The following is a 23229-nucleotide window of genomic DNA, read 5'->3' as shown; positions in this document are numbered from 1 at the left end:
AAAATTCAAATACATAAAATAAATATCACTGTCATCCTGTTGTTCATCGATTTGCTCGCGTGGGCACCAATATTGTCTCCATTCATGTAGCCCGATGGCGTACTGGGGGCTCTTTCAGGGTCAGGGGAATGAGCACTGTCATTGTTACTGTTTTTGGCATATCTAGTACATCACAGGTAACTTGCCAGGCTCTCCGAGAGGGAAATCAACATAAACATGACTATGCAAAACACAGTTCACAGTTATCTATGATCTATTTCAATAGATATTTTATAATCTATATAGCTACAGTCTTTATCGATAAGCATTTTATTAAGCCTTCATTTTGCATTGTTTAAAACAAAAACTTTAACACCTATAATTGTAGATGAAATCAGTTAAGTCAAAGTATAATTATAACTGGGTAGTATCTAGCTATCATGATTGATGATATGTACCTATATTTATCCACATGGTAAGACAAGTCCACAAACGTGCTTAGTGAAAAAAATCACAATAACATAAACTCCCCAAAATACTAAACTAGAGCCTATTTGTAAAAGACTCATTTAAAATGTATGTACATTATGTAAAGAAACTACCTTATATAACTTCCAAAGCATACAAGACTTCCTGTTTTTTTTTTTCCTTGGTTCTGCAATGAATTTTTCCCAATATGTTACTTTAAAATACAAGCAAAAATTTTTTTAAAAGGCATTTCCTCTTGAGAGTGAGCCACGATTGTTTCCAATAACCATCTTGGAACAGGCAAAGTTCCTTCACTCTGTGGAGGAAGCCCACTGCCACCACCCCACAGGACCAGCCCAATTCCAGTTCATTCTAAACTAATTTCTCTTACTTAACCCGGCATCACGATACCACAACAGTCGCCACTAAAAGCTTCTAAAAACGAAGCACACACCACATCTTAATTGCTTATTGTGCAAAGAGCCTTCGCTAGCAGACTTTTGCCGCAAATGCTCACTTCTCAGGGAACAAACAAGGAGGCAACATCACTTAGCAGAGACTCCAAGAATCCCAACCTTCAGCCGGACAGCCATTTGATTAATCGACTCGTCACTATAAAGTGGGGACACGGGAACCCTTGAAGTGAGCAACACGAATTCCCATAAAAATCAGGCATCTATTGAAATATGTCTGATAAATCCAAGGAACAAACATTTCCGGGGAACTTTCCAGAACATAGAGCAATTATACAGCTATGTGGTCAATGAACCAGAAGACAGTTTTCAAATATTCTTAGAATCCGTTACTTAAGCCACCATGAAGGCCAGGCTGTTTACATTTTTTAAATAAAATACAAGTATAATAGGGGTTTGAATCCCCAAAGAGCTCTTCTGACACTAAGGGTTATTCGCAATACTCTTTCAGAAGGGCAATGGGCTGACCAACTGGGGGTCAACTCTACAGTTGCGGGTAGGACCTCTTCACTGAACTTTTGGACTACTCTGTGCCTCAGTTTCTCTACTGGAAACAGGTGAAAATTAGCAGCATTCACACTGCATGCTCCAGGACTGGCTGAGAAGAACGCGCACCCAGCTCCTGAAATACCAAGACAGTACGACCTGGAGTGTGGTCAGCGGCGACCCACCTCCATCCTCACCACACACAAGTCACAGCCGCATGCAGGCGGCACACAGGGCGGGGCTGGGAGGGAGCCCCAGCGACAAATCTGCCCCCCAGAGGCGTCCCTAGTGTGTAATGTTTGGTCCCAAATATTATTATTATTATTATTATTATTATTATTGCTTTTTGGGTCACAACCGGCAATGCTCAGGGGTTCCTCCTGGCTCGGCACTCAGGAATCACTCCTGGTGGTGCTCAGGAGTGGGATGCCGGGGATCAAACCTGGGTTGGCCATGTGGAAGGCAAACGCCCTCCTCGCTGGACTATCGTTTGACCCCTAAAATATTATTTTTTTTGCGAAGCATAAAAGAGAGAAGCACAAGTTAATCCCTAAGCCGAATTAGTGAAGGTCCATCCTGAAACTGACCTTTCAATTCACCACTAACCCTGATGACCCGCCACAGGGAGCACCTCCGCCAGCTCCTGCTGTCTCCCCTCAACTGCACACACTGCAGCTACTCTACAGCCACCAAAAGGACCGTCCACTCTCTCGTGCCCGCTAACTAGCTGCTAACCACTGGCACCTTCCCGTGGAGCGATCCCTTGCCCCTAGCCCCAGTCCGTTTCCTGCAGGAAGAACGTGGGGTCTGGGTTTCCATCCCGTCCCCCAGGTGCTCAGAGAGGCATGGTCAGATCCAGACTGCAGAAGGCTCTGGAAGGTACACTCCAGGTGTGAGCATGTCCCTGAGACTAGAGGCCCAGTAGAGTGAGAGTGGGGTGCAGTGGAGGAGGGCACGGCTTTCAGGGCACCCCAGGCTGGTGCCTCCCCAGACCTGCCCTGAGCTGAGGTTCTCGAAGCCAGGCACGACCGACGGTTCCCATCTGGGGGGACAGTTTCTGCGGGAACCCCAGGAATTAGGAGCAGTTGGCCCTCATCCAGAAATACGACCCTGAGGGCTGGAGTGATAGTACAGTGGGGAGGGCGTCTGCCTTGCATAATAAGGCCAACCTGGGTTCGATTCCCAGCATCCCATAAGGCGAGCACTGCCAGGAGAAATTCCTGAGTACAGAGCCAGGAGTAACCCGAGCATTGCTGGGTGTGACCCAAAAAAAAAAAAAGAAAGAAAGAAAAAGAAACAAAACAGTGACACAAACACTTGCACGCCAGGCAGCGGTCACATCGGTGTTGGGGAGAGCAAACCCCTGGCAGAACAACATTCAGTCTGCACTGGAGCTGCCCACTGCACTGGAGTATGGGGGTCACCCAGGGCCACCAGAAACTACACCCCCTCCAGCCCGAGCCCGGCAGACTCCCATGAGCGCAGGAACGAGGACAGGCCTCCTCTGTCCCCCTCTTCCCACCCCCCCTCCCAGCTCTTCTGGCCCAGGTCTGGCCCCTCCACTCTCCAGGCCTCGGGGCAACCCTGCGGCTTAGCCCTGGGTCCCTCTGGGGAGCGAAAGGGAGTCCAAATTCATGTCACGGCTCCATCCCATGCAGCCTTATTAATAATTAAGCTGATATTCTCCCCCTCCATCTGTCCCACTTCCTGTCACTGAACGGATTCTTGACTTGGGAGGAGGTAAGAAAAACGGCAGATTCTGAATCGCCACCAAACTGCGGGGAGTCAGACACGAACGTGTCCCTGCTGGGGCTCTGGGCAGGGGGCGGCGACGCTGGGTGTCTGAGCCCGCCTCCACCAGTGTGCACCAAAGCAGCAGGATTAGTGACGAGAGTCAGAGAGAAAATAAGCAATTTTGTGGTGAGAGGCTACTAGCACTGTCCTCCCATCGTGCATAAATTTGCTCGAGCGGGCACCAGTAACGTCTCACAACAAATTGTGAGACTTGTCGTTACTGTTTTCGGCATATTGAATATGTCACAAGTAGCTTGCCAGGTTTTGCCGTGCAGGCGAGATACTCTCGGTAGCTTGCCGGGCTCTCTGAGAGGGGCAGAGGAATCGAACCCAGGTCGAACATGCAGGCCGCGTGCAAGGCAAACGCCTTACCCACTGTGCTTGTGTACCAAAAAATAAAAAGAAAAGGCCTGGTTCAGTAAATTAGGTAATCTTCAAAAATGCTGGCAGAGGAGAGAGCAGCAGACAGACACTGATGGCTGGGGAGAGACTGAGGCTAAGGCTTACCTTGCAGTGACCACCCTCAGTGTGATCCTGGGTACCACATACAGTCCCCTGAGCCAGCACAGACGCCTGAGCACAGAGCCAGGAGCGAGCTCTGAGCAGCCGGGCATGGCCCCAAACAAAAGCAAAGGTAAGCTAGATATCCACTGTACACTCATGGGTGAAAAAATAAGTTATATACCGCACCAGCTCACTTCCCCAGGTGTGACTTGTGTCTGTGCATTTCTACACGCCACAGGAAGAAGGCTTGAGGGCTAAGGTCACTTTTCTTTTCACACAGGCACTGCCCCAAGAAGCTGGGGGTGGGGCCCGGGGCCCCCCACAGCGAGGCTGTCTCTTGAGTCACATCCTGGCCTCGAGCCCCACCTGCGAGGCAGACTGTCCAGCAGACAGGGCCTAGGACCTTAACGTCAGCTCTTCTTTGTGTTCGTCCGAGGTTTGTATTTTTTTCTACAGTACATGGGAACTTTTAATGAAAGAATTATTTTTCAATTAAAAATTATTACTGAAGACTTATTTCCAACAATGAAAAAAATCTTGTTTTTTTTCCCCCCTTTGGGTTTTTGCTTTATGGGCCACAGCTGATGATGCTCAGGGCTGACTCCTGCCTCTGCACTCAGGGGTCACTCCTGGAGGGGGTTGGAAGACAATATGGGGTGCTGGGGATCGAACCCAGGTAGGCCGTGTGCAAGGCAAGTGTTCTACCCGCTGTGCTATCTCTCTGGCCTTCCAACAAAAATCTTGATCAAATTAATCTTTATTTTCCTGCTTAATGCGTTTTGGGCCCTGTTTCCCCACCCCCCCTTTTTTGTCTTGCTGAACATTTTCACATTATGTTTCAGTGGAATGTTTTATGTTCTGAAAGAGTTATTTACAAAGAAAGTAGCTAAGTCTTTAGGCCTTCAGGAAGGGTGTTGGACAATCTTAGGAAATTGAGGCTGGTCTCTGCCACCCCTCCAAGGAGGATACCTCGCCCATGTTTGTTCTGGGGCCACACTAGATGGTGCTCAGGGGTTACTCCTGGCTCTGTACTCAGGATCACTCCTGGCAGTATTCAGAGAACCTTATGGGATGCCAGGGATCGAACTCGGGTCAGCCACATGCAAGGCAGGCACCCTCCCTGCTATGCTAACGCTCCAGCCCCTGGACACCCCTCATCCTTAACCTGAGATTCGAACACCCTCTCCCCACCTGCCACCAAATTCAGAGGAAGAGAAGAGGACCATGTGAAACGCCCATCACATGGTAAACGGTAGCTCTGAAAAAGAATTACTTTTCCTTTGGAGAAACTGCCGAGTTTTCAACATTTTGATGCATACCAAAACATGAGCAAAGACCAATCTGAGCAGCATTTGGGAGTCAGGCAGACGCTCTCCCCACCAGAGCCCAGTCTCAGAGAAGGTGAACTGGCGAGGCCCGAGAAACACGCAGACGGGGAGGGGAGAATGAGCACTTGAACTCTGGCATCATCTCAGGCTGATTTAAGTTATTCCGTGATCCAAGTCACCCATAGGAGTACGCCTGGGGGTGTGCAGCCGTCGTCATTTCAAGGCTCACAGGGTGTTAAGGATGGCAGAATGGGGGGTAGGAGGGTAGTGGGAAGGAGTCATAGTACAATGGGCAGGGTGCTTGGCTTGCATGCAGCTGACCCGCGTACAATTCCTGGGACCCCATATATCTCCTTGAGCCCTGTCAGGTGCTAAGCCCTGAGCACAATAAAGGTACGCACCTCCCCACTACCAAAAAAATGGCAAAATGGGGCCAGAGTGACAGCAAAATGGGTAGGGCACTTGCCTTGCATATGGCTGACCTGGATTCTATCCCCAGAACCACATATGGTTCCCTCAGCACCAACAGAACCATGAGTACATCCTAAGCACCATTAAATATGGGCCAAGGGCCACTCTCTCCCCTGAAAGAAAGAAAGAAAGAAAGAGAGAGAGAGAGAAAGAAAGAGAAAGAGAAAGAAAGAGAAAGAGAGAGAGAAAAAAAGAAAGAAAGAAAGAAAGAAAGAAAGAAAGTCAGAATAAGGGAACTGGAGAGACAGTATAGTGGGTAGGTCGTTTGCCTTGCACGCGGCCAACCTGGGTTCAGTTCCTAGCATCCCATATGGTCCCCTCATGGCCATATCCCATATGGCCAGGAGTAATTTCTGAGTGCAGAGCCAGGAGTAACTCCTGTGCACTGCCAGATGTGACCCAAAAAGCAAAAAAAAAAAAAAAAAAAATGGCAGAATGGAACAGTATAAAACAAAGTTCCTTCCCAAATGGGGAGTTTCCTTTCTCTTCTACTTCGCAATAAACTTTTGTATTTCTAATTCTGAGTTTGGGCATCTTTATTACTTAATATCAAAATAAATGAGAAGAACGTAGACTTCTGTACAAAGAAAGCTGCCTCCATACTGGAGCCTGTGTACCACTCGTGGGGTTTTACTGAGCGGGAAAGTCCCAAGGGGCAGCCAGAGGAATTTCCCAGGAGGCAAGGGAGCCCCAGACTCTTCCCTGCTGCAGCCACGTGCCCACCGGGCAGGACCCTCACCCTAGTCACTTGTCCTGTCCCCATGGCCCGAGCACCCCTGCAGAAGTCCAGGCACCCTCCAGCTGGGGGGACTCAGCTCTGCATGGCTGGCAGAAGCAGCAGCCGCCTTCCCGGGACAATGGGCTGAAAAACGCCTCAAGTGTCTCTACTGAAAATCATCCTTTTTAGCGGGGAAAGAATAAAAATGGATCGAACCGCTTTTACCACGCGAAAGCAATGCACGAGTGGTTTCGTTCTGCTCTATTCCACGTCCCTCTCAAGCACTCTTCTGAAAAGCTTCCTGCGTCTGCTCGTCTTCACCGAAGGCCCAAGCCGGGGAGGGGGAGGGGGGGCGGAGGGAGGACGCTGGGAAAAGAGGGTGCCTGCCTGCCTGTCCAGCTGCTCATACCTCTCACCTCCCCCCATGGGCCTCGGCCTCCTCCCCAGAGACGCAGGGCTGACACAGTTCTCTTTCTCACAGATGCAACAAGCCCAAGAAAAGGGGAGATTTGAAAATGCCCAGGGCTGCCCAGCAGACACAGGCCCAGTTCGCTCCTCGCACAGCAGTGGGATGGATAACGGGAGAACATTTGAAAAACACTGAAACACAACTCAACAGTCCTGGCACAACCACTGCAACTCTGGAACCCTACTGAATGAAGCGTCTGTTCTGCGCTAGGCCGGCCGAGGCCAGCGAGGAACCTGTCACATGACCGACCCCCAACAAGCTGATAGTTCTTTTCCATTTTTTTCCTCTGCGGCGAGGCTGGGGATCGAACCCGAGGCTTCACACATGTGAGGCAAGTGCTCTATCACTGAGCTCCGTGAATAGTTTGAATCGAACTCCTGGCAGAAAGAGGCCCGCTCGGGGAGAGGTGCTCCCAGGACACAGTCAGGAGTGGCCTTTAGCACCAGCAGGGGAGGCCCAAACCCCCAAAACAAAGCAGCGAAACCACCGAAACATGGCTTCTAAAAATATCTCACTGAGCCAGGGTTTACAACTTTTGTTTTGGTCAGAAGCGACAACTGTGAGGAAGGAGAATTAGGTTTTTTTTTTTTTTTTCGTTTGCTCTTTGGGTCACACCCAGCGATGCACAGGGGTTACTCCTGGCTCTACACTCAGGAATTACCTCTGGCAGTGCTCAGGGGACCATATGGAATGCTGGAAATCGAACCCGGGTTGGCCGCGTGCAAGGCAATACCCACTGTGCTATTGCTCTAGCCCCAGAATTAGGTCTTAGGGAAAGCCCTGTCTCCCCACTTCTGTCCTGTGAGAGAGCCGCCTTCCGGGGACCCCATCCACCGCCCGAGCAGCAGCACTGAACGCCTACAGTGATGATCAGAAATTTGATTCAGAAAACCTTCTGCGGGGTTGAGTGTGGGATCAGGAGTCAGCACGGGGAAGAACAGCCAGTAATCGGGAGTTATCTGAAGGGTCTGCTTGCCCCTCCAAGCGCAGAAGGAAATTCCTGGCTCCGGGATGCAGCATCTCTGTGAAAACAGTAAAGAAGCGGGCGGAGGGGACAGTGACCCTCTCCGGGGCGGGCTCTGCGCTGCCCCTGCACCCTTCAACCAAGGCAGACGAGGGCCCTCGGAGGGGCTGGGGGCTGCCCCGCAAACGGCAAGGGGGCCATCAGCAGTGACATGCTCCAGATATCAGTATCCTTGGGGGCTGTGCTGACGCCCCCCCCGGCTCATCCACGCCTCATCAGGACCTGAGTTAGCCCTGCCGGCTCCCGCCATCCACTATCAGCTCCTGTCCGTCCACAGCCGGCTCCCACCCATTCACTCCCAACTCCCAGCCCCCTGTCTGTCCACTCCCGGATCCCATCTCCCACTTACTCGGGATCTCCGTCCTCGGCCCCCAGTGGCTGCGAACACGCTGACCAACTCAAGCACGCTGCCTTTCATCCTGCCACAGCACCCGCAGGGTCAGAAGGAGCAGCGCCCAGTGTCTTCGTTCCCCCTGGGATTAGCTTCCAGCCGGGCTCTGCAGTGGGACCCTCTAAGGGAAAGTTTCAAGGCAGAGCTTCTAGAGGAATGACCCCTGCTTTGGGTAGCCCGGGCGCCCCTGCCTGCTTCTGAACTGATCACAGCCCAGTCCTGGGACGCTGCTTTCTCTACTCTGCCCCACGTCCACCCGCAGGCCACAGGGAGGCTGCCCGCAGGCACAGCTGTACCCCGAAACAGGTAACAAAGGACGGTGGGAGGCACGAACGGGCTTCAGCAACCACCTCATTCCACTCCTCACAGTCTTGGTCACAGCGGGCACGGGTGACAACTTACTTTTGAAGAGGTGTGAAAACCCACGATGTACCCAGAGATCTCAACCAACAGAACAAAGGTCTGAATCTCATCAATGAAAAATGGCTCTGCGTAAAGGCCAAGGGGCCAGTAGGGCAAACACGGCAGCAACCAAGACTGACCGCACAAGAATTTACCGGCCAGGAGGTGCAGAGCATCTGAGCTGGCAGGTTGAGGGCAGGGGGCCATCTGAGAGCCCCCCACACCGTTGCCCCCTTCAAACTCAGGCATCTCTGGCCCCCAGTAACAGCACTGCTGAGGGCAAGGGTGGGGGCAGGGGTGCGTCTCAAAAGCCAGGGTTCCTGCAGGTCAGCTCCCTGGCCTCGTCTGAGGAAAGCGGGTTCTCCTGTTTGGGTGCGCTTCGGAACCGGGATGGCACTTTTACACCAGCGCACAAATGCCAAGCTGCTCTCTGAGGGGCCCCAGAATGAGTAAGTTTCCTGGGAACAAGACATGGGTGGGTGTGAACAGTTCCAGATGCTCCATGTTTGATGCTGGGTTTGATCCCAGCCGGGAGCACTGAAGGATGAGTCCAACAGCAGCGTCGGGGCCCTGAGGAGCTTCCCCTCCACTTCGCTGACGTTACATTCCTAGCTAAGTCCGCACACGTCCGAAAAACTTCACGGCCCAAACTTCAACATAGGGTATATTAAAAATTAACAAGGCTGGGGTTGGAGCGATAGCACAGTGGCCAACCCGGGTTTGATTCCCAGCATCCCATATGGTCCCCTGAGCACTGCCAAGAGTAATTCCTGAGTGCAGAGCCAGGAGGAACCCCTGAGCACTGCCGGGTATGACCCAGAAAGCAAAAAAAAAAGAACAATTCTAACTCAATAGCTCCTTGCTGCAAAGTGAAAGGCACTCCATCTTCAACACCTTTCTCGAAACAGAAGCCCTGGTTCTCCCCTAGTGCCCAAGTCACAGCTGTTCCTGTGACGATTTCCAAAGCCACACAGCGGAGTGAGATTTGGTGGCTTCAGAAAGGGGCCGATTAGTTCAGCTCACCTTGCTGCCTGAATTTCACAATTAATATGTTAAAATGAACAAGAACAAGGCTGCCTCTCAGCAGTCTGAAGCAAACACAGACCCCCAGGTAGGTGATTCCGATGAACCTCTGCTCACCAGAAAGCACGATTCCCTTCAGACAGAAAACCACAGAATAGAACTGAGTTGTGCAAAAAGAGGGAAAAAAAATAATAGCTGGATTGGAGAGACAGGACAGCAGCAAGGGCCCTTGCCTTCCATGCAGCTGACCCGGGTTCGATCCTCACCACCCCAGATGGTCCCACCTGGAGTGAACCCCGAGCACAGAGTCAGGAGTAAGTCCTGAGCCCAGCGGGGGCGTGGTCCAAAACCAAAATACAGAATCAGCATCAATGAAATGTTTAAATAGCTGTATCTACTAAAAACAAGCCGAGAGAAGGACAAAAATGTGAGCACAAAAGTTTTCCTCTCTGGCCTCAAGAAGAGCAAGAGAGACAGAAGCACGATACAGCCCCGGCCAGAGACCCTTGGGGGGAGCCAGGTGCTCCCACACTTCCGGCCCTTCCGCCCCTACAGAGAACCAAGATGGGAGGCGTTTCTCTGCAGAGGTGCTAAGAGCCGTTTCTCTGAGCTGTGCAGGGACAAATGGAAGCTTGGCACCTGCGATGAGGAACCACAGGCAGGCCAGCTGTGAGCGCTGCGCCCACAGCCCAGGGGCTGGCAGGGAGGGGCGCTCTGGCCTTCCCTCCCACCCTCTCCTGCCAGCCTGCAGGGGACCTTCGCAAATAAGGCCCTGAAGAAAGATGGAGAATGTACTTCTACTCAACCCTCCGGGGCCCTTGCTCTGAAATATTAAACCAGCTTCTGCATCTTCTTCGTGCTCTCCAGAGACATCAGGGGTGCGCGCAGACCTCGCACTTGCCCCACGTCGGTTCCTGGGGGCTTCCCTGCCAAGCCCAGTGTCTCCGAAAGAAGAATCCTTCCATGGCATTCTGGAGACGCCCGTTCAGCAGACATCGCTATTGACACACCTATAGGAACTCCAGTTTTGGGAGTCTGTGATTACCCAATGAAAATCTCCCTTCAGGACGAAAAAGGAACTGAAGGCCCCGCCACAGACGTCAGGGTGAGAGTGTCGGCTCCTACCCGTGGGGGATGACCCCCAAAGCAGAGCCTGATGTTGAGACGGGGGCCCTGATATCGGAGCAGGGAGTCTGCTGGGTGCCAGGCGGCCCCGGGTGATGGTCTCCGGACACCTCGCAGCCCTGCCAGAGAGCGGAGGGAGGGCCCTACCCATCAGGCTTCCCAGTCCTGCCACCTGTGGGCCACAGCTGCCGGAAACAGGCAATCCTGGGGGGAGGGGCAGCATCAGGCTAGAAGGGGGCCAGCGGCCACTCCCACCCTCAGCACATACATAAGCGCGAGGGTGCGCGCACACACACACACACATCACACCATCGCTCCCTCCACACCACCCAGAGGAGAGCCGGCCAGGGCAGGAGTCAGTGGCACAGGCCCGCAGACACAGGCCTGCCAGGCCAGCAGCGGGCACAGACTCGGGCATGGGGTGCTCAGGGGGAAGGGGCAGGGCCGCCTTCTGGGGAGAGCACTCTGGGGCACACACAGGAAGAACAGCTGCTGGATATTAAAAACCAAAGTCGGCGACTCACTTCGATCGAACCCTCAAAAAAAAACAACTGCATCGGACGGAGCCTTGTGGTTGCCGCTGAGAAGCTTCTGGAATTGTGCAAACTGCAGCAGATCCCCAGCAACCGTGCCTGCAGCGGCTGCGCCTCTACACGGGCGCCCCAGAGAGCAGAGTGGGCCGGGCGGCCCCACCACACCCTCCCCGTCCCTCACACCCACCCAACACACACGCTGCCCACAAATCTTTCCCAAACAATGAGTGACTGTTCGAGTCACTGACCTCAAAATTTTAATACATTCACCAGCAATATGTACCTTCCTTCCAGCCTACCAAAGCTTCAAAATGCTTCCCATCCAGGAGGAGGGGGGAGGGAGGGGACAGGCAGACAGCGCCATTCAGACAGGAGGCAGCTCAGTTTCCAGGACTCTGAGGGATAACTTGTAAGGAACAACAGGCTCTTATGACGATGATTATTGTTCTATTTTTATTTTTTACCAAGTCATGGCAGAGGAAAAGAAAAAGTTCCAGGCTGGGTTTGTGGCATTTGTCTTGCATATGCGAGGCCCTGAGTTTGATCCCCAGATCTGTATGATCCTCTGGGCACTGCCGGGAGCAAACACTGAGCATCAAGACAGGATGAGCCCCAGAGCACAGTCAAGGAGGACTCCCAAACCTGATAAATAAATTGCACAGACTCCACCAACAGGTAACTGTGAAAGCTAAGGGTCTGTAGTTGTTTAAGTGGCTCTTTTTTCAGAGACTAGAAATCGACTTGTCAAACAGATTATCTACAGAATCTTCCAACAGAATGTTCCAACAGAAATGTTCAAGTAAACCTTATCTAAAACATATTCATACCCTGCCCTGTTAGAAAAATCCAAATAGTCCAACTACAGAAGGAAGGAAATCCACTGGGTTCTGCATCATTTGGGTCAACAAATACAAAGTCACCCCCCGCCCCATACATTTGAAAGCCAAGAAACACGTGTATTTGGGGTGGTTTTCCTACATCAAGAGCTACTTGGCTCTTTTTATTCCTTCATTTTGTAGTTCTACTTCCGCAGAACACTGAAGAAGCCTTTTAAAACGGGGACCTGCCACCTCCCCCGTCAGCAACACAAGGTCCCCCAACCACCATTTTAGCTGCTCCATGACAATAAAAGAATCTCATCCCCTGCTTGCAAGGTCAACTCCCATCGGAAACGCGAGGGGAGATGCCCCCAGAGCTCTCATGCCTGTGCCCACGTCGCGCGGTTTTCCATGTCCTACACCTCTGCTGCAGATAGTGGAGAGCCAGCAAGAGCGACTGGTTCCTAGGGAGCTGGTGCCCCCGTCCCCTGCTGCTGGCTCCTCTGCAGCCTCCAGGCCCTGCTCTTGGGGGCCCAGCAGCCACAGGCACCCCTCCCATTGTCCACGCGCCCTCTCACTGTGCAGGGCCAGGGCCAACCACAGGGCCTCCATTTATCTGCCCGGAACCGTGACAGCCAGGACCCCTCCTCACACATTTCCAACCAGTCGGGTGGCAGCAGGGTGAGACAGGAAAGGAGGTAAATATCGGGGTGGATCAAGAGCCCGCAGGCCTGTCCCCTGGCCCAAGCCCCCCTTCTCCGACGTTTCCTGCCCACCCAGCCCTTTCCCAGACAAACGAGGGCCCCACCTCCCAACTAAGGAGAGTAGCAGCAAGCAAGGGCACATCTGAAATCCTCAGAGTCTGCCGGGTGCAGGTAGGAGGCATGTGCTGTTCCAGAGCTCTGGAAGCTAACTGAACTAGAGTCCACAGAAACACTGAACGGTGATCTCCAAGCGACATTTTCTCAGAAACTGATAATGACGGAAAAATAGCTTCCTCCCACCCCGACTTATTTTAAAAAACCTCAGCCAGCACAACGAAATGGGAAACTGTTTTAAAAGCTCAAGTCACATTCCCAGTGTTTAGTTCCAAAGACAGTCAGAGTAACCGGCGAACTATAGAGAGCAGAAGGGAAATCAGGGGATCAAGGACTCGATTAACCAAAAGATTCGATCCATTGTCTTCCTCTCAGCAGTACAGACTAAACAACACTCAGAAAGCCATGAATTAGTTGATTTAACTTCACTTGATTTTATGGTAATGTGATCGAAAAAAAAATCTTAACCTTACTAAATCAAAAGCTAAAATCCCAAACGTCAGACAACCAAGGAGCACAGCTCAGGGCAACATGCCCCCAGAGTAGTCTGTCTTAGCACATCCGTCAGATAACAAAAGCACTGCCAGAGTGCTTTTAGCAACATTTGCCGAAAACACATTAATTTGCACTTCCAAAAATAATTTACAGCATCAGCGTGCTACTCACTGTTCTCGGGATGGGCGGAGAAAGAGATCCATTGGGCATGTACGGGTCAGGGTTCATATTCGGCATCATGATGTACCCGGAGTAACTCGAGTAGGGGGGTCCCTTGTTATAGAGGCCTCCATCTGGGTGCTTTCCTGAGGAAACAGACAACCACCAGTGAGGACTTCCTTTTAGTATCACTGTATTTTTCATCGGAAAATCTTATACTAGAAGATTTGTTTACAAAATACTGTAACTGGATTATTATGCTCTATTTTAGGTTGACAGTATTTATTCTCTTAAGTGGCTTAGCAGTGAACCAGATGTTTTAAAAACATGTGGTTCAATTTACTTCAACTACTGACTTGTGTCTTTACAAAAATAAGTGTTATCCATCTAACTTAATTTGTTCTAATACTAACAAACTGGACTAAGACGTAACAGACACGTGAGAGAAGAGCTCTCGCAAACACAGAGCCGTAAATGCACAGAGTCTCGCTCTGCACGCACACACACGCACACACACATACGCGCGCGCACACACATGTGCTCACACACACGCACACACACACATTCAGATGCTTGAAATCATGCTTAGTCTTGCAAGCAATTTTTAAAAAATCCACCTGTGCATCCAGATTTCTAAAAATGTGTGAATTTTATGAAAGGAAGGGAGCTGGGTCTAGCAAGCAGGCAACTGCCCAAATGTCGGAAAGATGAACTCCAGGAGACTTAATTTTCTGTGCTGCACTTAATCGCTCTGCCAAAGAAACGTGTGTGTATTCACCCTATACGTTTCTTGGCTTTCGTCTCTTTAACTACTCTGAGCTCAGAAGGAAGCTTGGCATCAGAGTTCCATTTCGCTCTTCCCCTGGCTGACATATTGTCTGTAGAAACCATGCATTCTGGTCAGGCCAATTGTAAGTAATTAAAGGAGAATAGAAACGCAGACTGTTCTGCAAGGAGAACAGATACAGGACCTGATTCCTTTAAAGTCACAGACATCCTCCCCCAAAACAAAACCCAAAAATCATTTTTCACATTTTGAGCAAAACTTAGAAACGGGAGGAAGTCTGCGTATCACGTTCCCTTGGCCTGGGCCCCGGTTTTAAGAATCAAGTTTTATATCTTATCCGGGGAGATTTTGCAGTACGGGGGAGCCCTTTCAGCCCGAGTATTCACAGCTGCCTTCTCACTGTCACACCAAATAGCACTTCAGAGGAAAATCAACTTGAAACTACAGTTAGAAAATAAATCAGCGTAGACTATCACCCTCTGGCAATGCAGCAAGATACTGAAGATCTGAGTCAATCAGAACTGGAGGGAGAGTGAGGAAAGGGAACCCCTTATGGGCACAGCATTGTGTGGGACACAAAGAACGGGCAAGGCCAACTGAAATCCAAGGGGCCTGAATTCACCCAAGGGCATTTTTCAGAATGATGTGAATACACACACCTTAAACATAAGCCTGGCTCTCCTGGGTTTTCTTTCCTATTTTGTTAAAATGTCGGTCCAGCTCCTGTGACATCTGATTGTGGCGTCTTGGACTCAAAAGCCAGGAACGCCTCCCCCACCTCAAGGACACGTGTGGGGAGAGGGACAGGGTCTTACCGTCATCGGGGTGTTCTCTGGCCTTGTCGTGGTACGGCTCCTGAGAGGTCTGTGCTGGTCTGGCCACCTATCAGCACAAGCGCCCACCCCCAAGAGAAAGAGAATCACTTAGAGCTGCTGACAAGAACCGCCTGAGCGCGCCTGCCGCTAACTTGGATGGTGAGATCAGGTGCTCGGCAAGCTCGCTGCTTTATCCTCCTAAAACCCGGGCCTGAGTACTGGGAAATCTTTTTCCTTTTGAAGCGTATTCTAAAATGATTATTATCCACCCAGGACTGAGCAGCATCAATGACAGTAATAATGTGCACATTTGGGGACGATGCCAAGCAACCCCGGCTGCATCTGCTGACACAGAGGCGGGCCTCTTGCTGCTAAGGTGAAAGTGGTCTGAGGGAATCGGGTTTTAATCGCTTCTTCTGCCAGCGTCTGCTTCAATCTGAGCCGAATAAGTGAGCTTCAGTATTCTGCCACTGCAAAGGACACTTTAAACATGACAAACTGGGCCGGGGGCGGCCTCCCGGCACTCCTAGGCCCCGAGCCCCTGCCCAAACCTACCTGGGCAGTTGGCGTGAGCACTGGCTGCCATGAGAAGGGGGGCTAGGCTGTGGCTGAAGGGAGCAAAGCTTGGTACTCGGTTACAGACATCTAAACGGGAGCCCAGCTACTATCAGTACTGGTAACCGCGGTCCACCAGACTCAACCACGTGCAAATCAGTGGTCTCCCCTCTGCACCATCTTCCTGGGGTCTGCCGGTGCCCACTTACCACACTGGCAGAGGAAGACAAAGCCCTTCATATAAACCGGTGGTCCCCTGGCTATGCAAACCTGCCACCCTTTAAAGGGGCAGGAAAGTATTAAGAGATAGAGACAGGAGGGCAACGGACTTAGGGTGTGCAGAGAGGCAGGCCGACTGGGTAGGGAGAGCCCGCCCTGTGGCCCCCAATCCCGGCAGGCCACCAGCCTTTACCTCGGTCTGCTGTAGCCCAGACCTCCACCCCCAGGTGGGCTGGGGCCAACCCTCAGCTCTGAGGCCTCTCTCCTGAGCACCCTGGCCACCAGCCTTTGCATCTCATACTCACCCCTGCCATTGGGACAAAGAAGGTAACTCAGGGGTGTTCTTTAACGTGCTGTTTAAAACCCCAAACGTCTCCGCCCCCCCAAAACCACACACTTTCTTTCTGGGGGCAGAAGGATGCCATTTAAGGAGAAAGGGGTCTTGCCTCCAAGTTTCTTTGGTGGTGGGGGGGGAGGGGAGGCCTAGATGAAACCAGCCGAGTGTCAGGACTTTCCAACCGGATTTCCTCCCGAAGCTCTTCCCCGGGGCCCGACCCGGGTGGCCACCGGGGTGTCGGGTATCAGGGCGCATCCGCCCCCACTTCTGAGGCTCCCGCCGCCGCCGCCCGAAATAGCCCTTGAGGCGGCCGGCAGCGCTGGCCCTCGCCGGCACCCACGTGTCTCTATTTACTGCGCCCGGGTGACGGGCGCGGGGGGCCCACCGGCCCGCGATCAGATAAGCGCGTCCCCCAGGCTTCCGCCGCGCCCGCCTCGGCCGAGATCCCCGGCCCGATTCGGGTCCGACCGAGCCCCGGCTCCGTGGCGAGAGCCCGCCGCCCCCGGGGCGGCCTGGCACCCACGCGCGGCCGCTTCCCAACGGGCGTCAGGGCTCGCCGGGGGCCGCGCAACGGGCTGCCGAGTCCCGGGGCGCCGGGGGCGGTCGCCCCCAGACGGGGTGGCCGCCCACCCACTCACCGAGCCACCGGGCACCCGTGTCGCCCCAGCGCGCACACAAAGGCGGGGAGCGAGGCCCGGGCCCCCGCGCCCCGGTCCATCCCCGGCGCCTGGCCCCGCGCGCCCGGCCCCGCCGCGCCTCTCCGCGCCCACCTCGTGTCCGTTGGTGGCCGGGATGATCTCAGACTCGTTCACCAAGGACGACTTGATGTCGGCCAGGTCGCCCTCCTCCTCGGGGTGGCTGATCTCGGCGAAGATCTTCTCCTTCTGGGGGTCGCCCTCGTCCTTGAAGGGGATCATCTCGTCCGTGGCGCAGAGCTCCGGGTCCCCCCCGCCGCCGCCGGCCCCGGAGAGTTGGGGCATCCCGGCCGCTGGGTAATCTCCGCTCCGCCGGGGAGCACCCGAGGCCACCGCAGGAAAAGTGACGGGGGTCGCCGAAAAAGGAGTGGGGGGAAGACGCTGGACTGGGGGGCGGCCGCGCTTTCCCGCCCCGAGCGCGCCCCCCGGGCGGCTGAGTTGGCTTTCAGAGCCGGGAAGGGAGCCGGGCAAAAGAAAAGGAAAAAAGAAAAAGAAGAAAAACAAAAACAGAAAAAACGTGGGGGAAAAAAAGAAAGCTCCGTTTGCCTCGGCGGAGAAGGTTCGAGAGAAGCAGAAGACACCGAAAGGTCCACTTCCTGAAGGGCGAAGGCGAGACGGAGCCGGCGAGCGAGCGGCGGGTCGGGTCGGTGTCAGCGCGGCCGGCGCGCAAGCCTCTGGCCTCGGTTTCCCCGCGCCGGGCGCATCGGGTCTGCCGGAGGAGGAGGAGGAGAAGGAGGAGGAGGAGGAGGAGAAGGAGGTGGAGGAGGAGGAGGAGGAGGGGACAGGAGTTGGCCCCGAGGAAAGTTGGGGCGGCGGCGGGGCGGCCGCCCGCGCGTCTTTGTTCCCGGCCGGGCCCCGGAGCCGGGCGGCGTGCGGGGGGCTCGGGGCGCGCCGGCTGCTGCTCCGCGCCCGGCCCGCAGGTGAGCGGCTGCGCCTCCCGCGCCCTCCCGGCCCTCGCCCGCCGCTGAAATGCGCCCCGCGCCGCCGCCCGCTGCCCGCCCCTCCCCCGCCTCCAGCCTCCCGGGCTGCCCGCTGGGGGGGCGGAGGGGCGCGGGAGGAGCTGCTGATTGAGCCCCGGCTTGGGGGGTGTGAGTGCGTGCGTGTATGTGTGTGTGTGTCTGTCTGTGTGTGTGTCTCTGTGTGTGTTTTCCTTCTTCCCAGCGCCTGTAGGACGAGTCCTAGTTGTGTGTGTGTATGTGTGTGTGTGTGTGTGTGTGTGTATTTTCCTTTTTCCCAGCGCCTGTAGGACGAGTCCTAGTTGGTGTGTGTGTGTGTGTGTGTATATGTGTGTGTGTGTGTGTGCGCGCGCGCGCGCGCCTGCGCCGGCACAGAAAGATCTGGCAACTTGGCGGGGGGAAGGAAGGAGCCCGCGCTTCTCGGAACCCACGGAGGGCCCGGCTTGGCCCGCGTGGTTTAACTTGGGCGCCCGGGTGTGGGTGCTCCCGACACCCCGCCCCCCGCCGCCCTCCCTCCGCCCGGCTCCCCCCACCGCCTTTCCGCCTCCCTCTCTCCCTCCCTCGCTCTGGCCCGGGGAAGAAGATGAAAGCGAAGCCGCCGCGGCTGTGCTCGACACCGCATTGATAGATGCTCTGACCGAGGGGGATGAGGCGGGAATCGGGGGGACCGAGGGGAGAAGGGGGGTGGGGGGAACAGGACCGACGTTGCTCAACTAATAAAGAGAGGACGGAAGCAAGCACTGGGGAAAGAGTCGTGGCTTTGCAGGGAATTTTTAATGTCAAGGGACCCGGGAGCACGGGCTAGCATAAATAAAAATAAGATCTCCGGCCTCACGGGGAGGGGGGCACAAGAGGGGAGAGGGGAGGAAGAACTCCCAAAGTGCTGTCAGATTTCTCTTGGAAAACGAGCGAAATTGGTTTCTTTCATGACATTCTTGCCCAGGGGTGGGCGGAGTGCCTTACCTAGTCTGCTGGATTCTCAGACCCGTGCGCCCTTCCCCCCTACTCCCCCGCGAAATGGGGTCACTTCATATGAGGGTGGGGGGCAAGAACCACCCTCCAGCCCCCACGGGAGAGAGAGAGAAGGCAAAAAGGCCCCGGGGAGCCAGCCAGGAGAGGGAGGCACCTCCGACTGCGCACTCAAAGGGACCCTTGAGGATGCAAATCCCAATCAGACCTCAAAAATTCGGCAGCCTCCACCGGCGCTTTGATGCGTTTTGTACAAGGACAGGACTTTTAAGGAGATGCTTTGTGAAAGTTACAGTATACTACGTGAGGGAGCTGGAAGTTAGGAAACACATTGCATTTTGTTCCTTGGCTCTCAAGCCCCCTCAGTTAAAAATCCAGGCAAAATTATTATCCCCAACACAGCAGCCATCTGTAAAGCCACGGGACAGTAAACAAGGCGCACAAAGAGATGGGTCTCCATCTCCCTTAAATTAAAATTAAGGAAAACACTACTAACCAGTTTCTGTCTATTATGTAGGTAGCCCTACAAAGATCCCTCTTTTCTCAGGGGAAACTGCCCTAGTGCTGGACGTTGTATAAGCAAAGACCTTAATCTCCAATGAGCACTTGAAACTTTGCCTACTGAGAAATGCTTCCTGCAGATGGGCATTTGCTAGCGAGAGATGTTTAAAACCGGCTTTGAGAGGATTCACTTGGCCATCAGGGCATGGCCAATAGTTTGATGTAAATTCTAACCGAGGAACTGGAGTTAAAAATGAAGGGGAGAGTGATCGAGTGATGGGACAGGCGAAGAGTAAACCATTAAATTTACCTGCATTGGCGGACAGTGCTGTGTGCCTTAGAGAAGGGAAACAATGAAGACTATCCGGCTAGGCTGTGCAAGGCAACCATACTAAAACAGTGTGGAAAGAACTCCATTGTTGCTTATTTTTGGTTGGTGGCACCCTTAAAGCTATCGATCAGTATGAATGGTTATAACCTGGATGGGAACGCGTCAGACATTTATACCCTCAGCTGTAAAGGAAATATGGGAAAACAGAGTCAAAAGTCCTCCCCTAAATGCGCCAATTTGACCAATAGGAAAAGAATTGGAAAATGCAGTTTCACCAAAGCACCCAAAATAGACGGTCCTTTTCATCCAACTATCCACAGAATGGCCAGAGGATATTTTCTGAAAGCCTGAGAGAGATTAAGTGACGTCTCCTACATCCCCCCCTTGTTTAAGTGTTGCAACTAATTCGAATCCCATTTTCTCCTTCATGTTAATTATCTGGACTCCCCTAGTCCTTTGGAGCACAGCTCCAGGTGTCCTGGAGATTAGGAGCTCAAGAAGATGGGAAATTTTGTAACAATAACTAGTGGGAACTGTTTGCTGGAAGGGCCGACGGTAGGTGGCTGCGCGCGGTGTTTTGCTCTAACCCTCTCCTTTGGAAACATTGTTTCAACGAAATGCGCTTTGCTCTTATTTGCGTGGTTGTCGATTTCCTCCGCGCTTGACGCGCGGCGTGAGTGACACTCTTAATATTGTTACAAACCGTCCACTGCACTTAAAAGGGTCTTTACCCAAAAACGTTTGCCAAGTCGTTTCTAGCTTTGTCTGGAAAAACATAGGGAGGAAAAAAAAAGGCTTTGCCAGGGATGGAAGGTGACCCTGCCACGTGAAGCTTGTCCTTCCCTGGGGGTTGGGGGACTAGAGGGTCGAAGACTCCCGCTTCCTTCCCCACCCCCGGATGCCATCCAAGACCCGGGCAAAGTCCCCTCTGTAACCGGGCGGGCTCTGCTGGCACGTGTGGGGCCGCTGCGAGTGTCGGGTGCCCACCCGTCGGAGGGCGCGGGCGCAGCCCCGCTACCCGCCGCCCTCGGCCCGCGGATGTCGGGGCAGGTTGTGCGTATGGAGTCGGGCGAGCTGCTGGAGGTTGGCGGGGGCAGGTCCTCTCCTGCAGGATGTGGGTTTCAGGGGGCGTTTGGATGTGATTGAATTCCGACAGTGAAACAATTGCTCGGGGGGGCTGGCAGGCGGTCGATTCCCCCCACCCCCACCCCCACTCGGTGGCTTTGGGGGGCCGGGGCGGAGTTGGGGAGCGAGCAGCGCCTCGTTGGGAACCAGCGCTGACTTCTCCGCCGACGGCCGCGCTGCGCGTGGGGGGCGCCCGGCCCGCCCGCGCCCTCTCCGGAATCCCGAGAGGTCGGGGGCTGTGGGGAGGAAGGAGGCCAGGCCCCCGAGGACGCCGAGGGTGACCCGCACCCCGCCGGGAGCCCCTCCCCCGGGCCCCGCCGCTGCCAAGTGGGTCGGCTGCAGACACCCGAGCGAGTCCTTAATTACAGGGAGTGGAGGGAAGCGCCGGGCCCCTCCGCCCCCTCGTCCTCACCCCCACCCCGACTCCGGGGCTTCCCCTCTGTGTGGCCTGGACTCTCTCCCGGTTACGACTCTGGTGGGGGGTCCCAAAGGAAGGAGGTGGCGGAGCCCGAGGAGGGAGCGAGGTCCGGGAGGACGCGCCCAGCGCGGGCACCGAGGTCCCATCTCGGGGGACGGAGCGAGGCGAGCGGCCGTTGGCGCCCCCCGGGTCCCCTCGCCTTTCCCGGCCTCCCCCGAAGACAGACAAACCCCGACCCCCACGCCGTGTCCCCAGGGCTAGCTGGGCATTCGTGGCACCGTGAGCGTTTGGTCCCCGAACCCGGCCGCGCCGGACGCCGGCTTCCGAGGGGCCCCCGCGCTGCGCCCGCCGCCACCCCGGCACCGCGTCCCGTCCAGGACCACCCGCCGCCCGCGTCGTGGCCTTGGCCCGTGGGCTGGCGGCCGCCCGCGAAGACGCAGGGGACGGGGCATGCCAGGGACCCCCGGACCTCCCTGCAAGGGGACACACGTCTGGGACCGCTGGACGGCCAGATCTGGAGGGTAGGATGTGCACGTCGCGTCCCCCTGCCCCCCCCCCCCGTGCTCCCCAACTTTTCCCTGGGCGCCTGAGCCCGGCGTGGAGGCGGCCAACCCCGCCCCCACGCCCCCCGCGCCCCCCACCCGGCCCCCGGCCCGCGCGCGCCTCGCCTTATATCCGCGGAGGGCGGCGCCTGCGCAGGGCCCGGCGCGGCGGCGCGGCCTTTGAAGTCCCGGCGGCTGCTGCTTTCATCCTTTCTTTTTTCCCTCGCAGGCCCCTTTGTGTGACTAAATTTGGCAAGAATATGGATCCGAGCCAGGCTTTCCACGTGTGCTCCCAGCTCCCAGCTGAGAAGGCCAAGGGTTCTCTTCCGGGTAAGGAGACAGGGAGAAAGATCAAAGAGTTTGGGGAGCTGGATCTGAAATGCGAATTGAAAATAAAAATCAAGCCTGGACACATTCCAGTTTGTAAAGCAAAACCAACCCTCGGCAGAGGCTGGGATTCTGTCTCTCTGTTCCCTGCCCTCCTCTCTCTCGCCCCTTCTCTCCCCAAACGGTTCTGGAGCTCAGGGAACAGACTCTGGAGGACAGAGGGAAACACTTAGTTCCTCCAGATTTTGTTTTGCAGTAATTTTATTAGGGAAAATATCTTGTTCATAATTACCGTTATGCGAAGCCGAATTTCTCCAGCCATAAATATTGCCCTATTTCAGTATGCTTCACACTCTTCGGGCTGCATTTGGGAGGAGCCGGCTGACAGCACGCGTGTGTTTGCCTTTTCTTCCGCAAAACGTAGATTCTGCAGTGCCAGGGCCAGTGTTGGTTTTGGGAAATCGCTCGTCATCAACCAGCAGATTCTAGAATAAGAAATTTGCTTATTGCTACACCCGGGGTATCCACTGGGTCGCTACCTTTGGATAGCCAGGAGGTTTGTCTTTGTGATTTAAGACAAAAAAAAAAAAGCTTCTTGAGTAAACTTGTAGACCAGTAGTTTCCTCCTGTCTGGGAGGAAACCTATAGAAAGTTCCAACTTTGAGATGGAGCTAGCGACTCACAAATCTTGGGTTGGTTCTGGGCTCTACCTCTCCAGGATTTGGGGGCTTCAGGCCACCCTTGAGCCCCTCCCTCCCACACTCTGTTTTCAGGGCAGTATGCTCTAATGATCGCCTCCGTGGCAAACCTGTTGCAGAATTCAGTGAGATGAGGCATGTGACAGTTCGTGCAAATGTCAGGCGTGGTCAGCCCAGGAGGCAGAGAAGGTTCTGGGAGACCCGTGAAGTGCAGAACAAACCCAAGCAAACATGCTTGTGAACACTCGGCACCTTTACGAGGGGAGCAAATGGGCTGGTGCCACACACCCCGGCGGGGACCCTCTCTGTGATCCGCAGCAACTGTGTGACAAAGACACCTTTATCTTTGTTCCTCCCGCAGTCACAGGGGAAAGAGTTCTCTAGGGGGCAGGGCATGTGCTTTCACCCTTGTGCTGCAGTGGACTAATCCCTGAATGTGGATGAAGAAGAATGACCCTGAGAACAGAACTGGGGAG

The 23229-nt window shown here is 54.4% G+C and overlaps 1 protein-coding gene across 7 annotated transcripts in view; it reads right to left on the bottom strand.

Annotated features, from left to right (window-relative positions):
- The window catches only part of LEF1 (lymphoid enhancer binding factor 1), an 88515-nt gene extending 71142 nt beyond the window's left edge, over positions 1 to 17373 (bottom strand). For 4 of the 7 annotated variants that reach the window (XM_056114008.1, XM_056114006.1, XM_056114009.1 and 1 more), the window contains exons 1-3: positions 16962 to 17373; positions 15081 to 15147; positions 13491 to 13624 (exon numbers count right to left, since the gene is read on the bottom strand). In XM_056114008.1, the coding sequence (XP_055969983.1) occupies positions 13491 to 13624; positions 15081 to 15147; positions 16962 to 17171 (411 nt within the window). In that variant the 5' untranslated portion in view covers positions 17172 to 17373. The remainder of the gene's footprint in view (positions 1 to 13490; positions 13625 to 15080; positions 15148 to 16961) is intronic. The other 3 variants (XM_056114010.1, XM_056114007.1, XM_056114011.1) reach the window with 1 other exon arrangement.
- Positions 17374 to 23229: the final 5856 nt, after the last annotated feature.

Source organism: Sorex fumeus, unplaced genomic scaffold, assembly GCF_029834395.1.
Source record: "Sorex fumeus unplaced genomic scaffold, SorFum_2.1 ptg000024l, whole genome shotgun sequence".
Classification (NCBI taxonomy): Eukaryota; Metazoa; Chordata; class Mammalia; order Eulipotyphla; family Soricidae; genus Sorex; species Sorex fumeus.
This window is presented reverse-complemented; position numbering and strand designations above follow the sequence as displayed.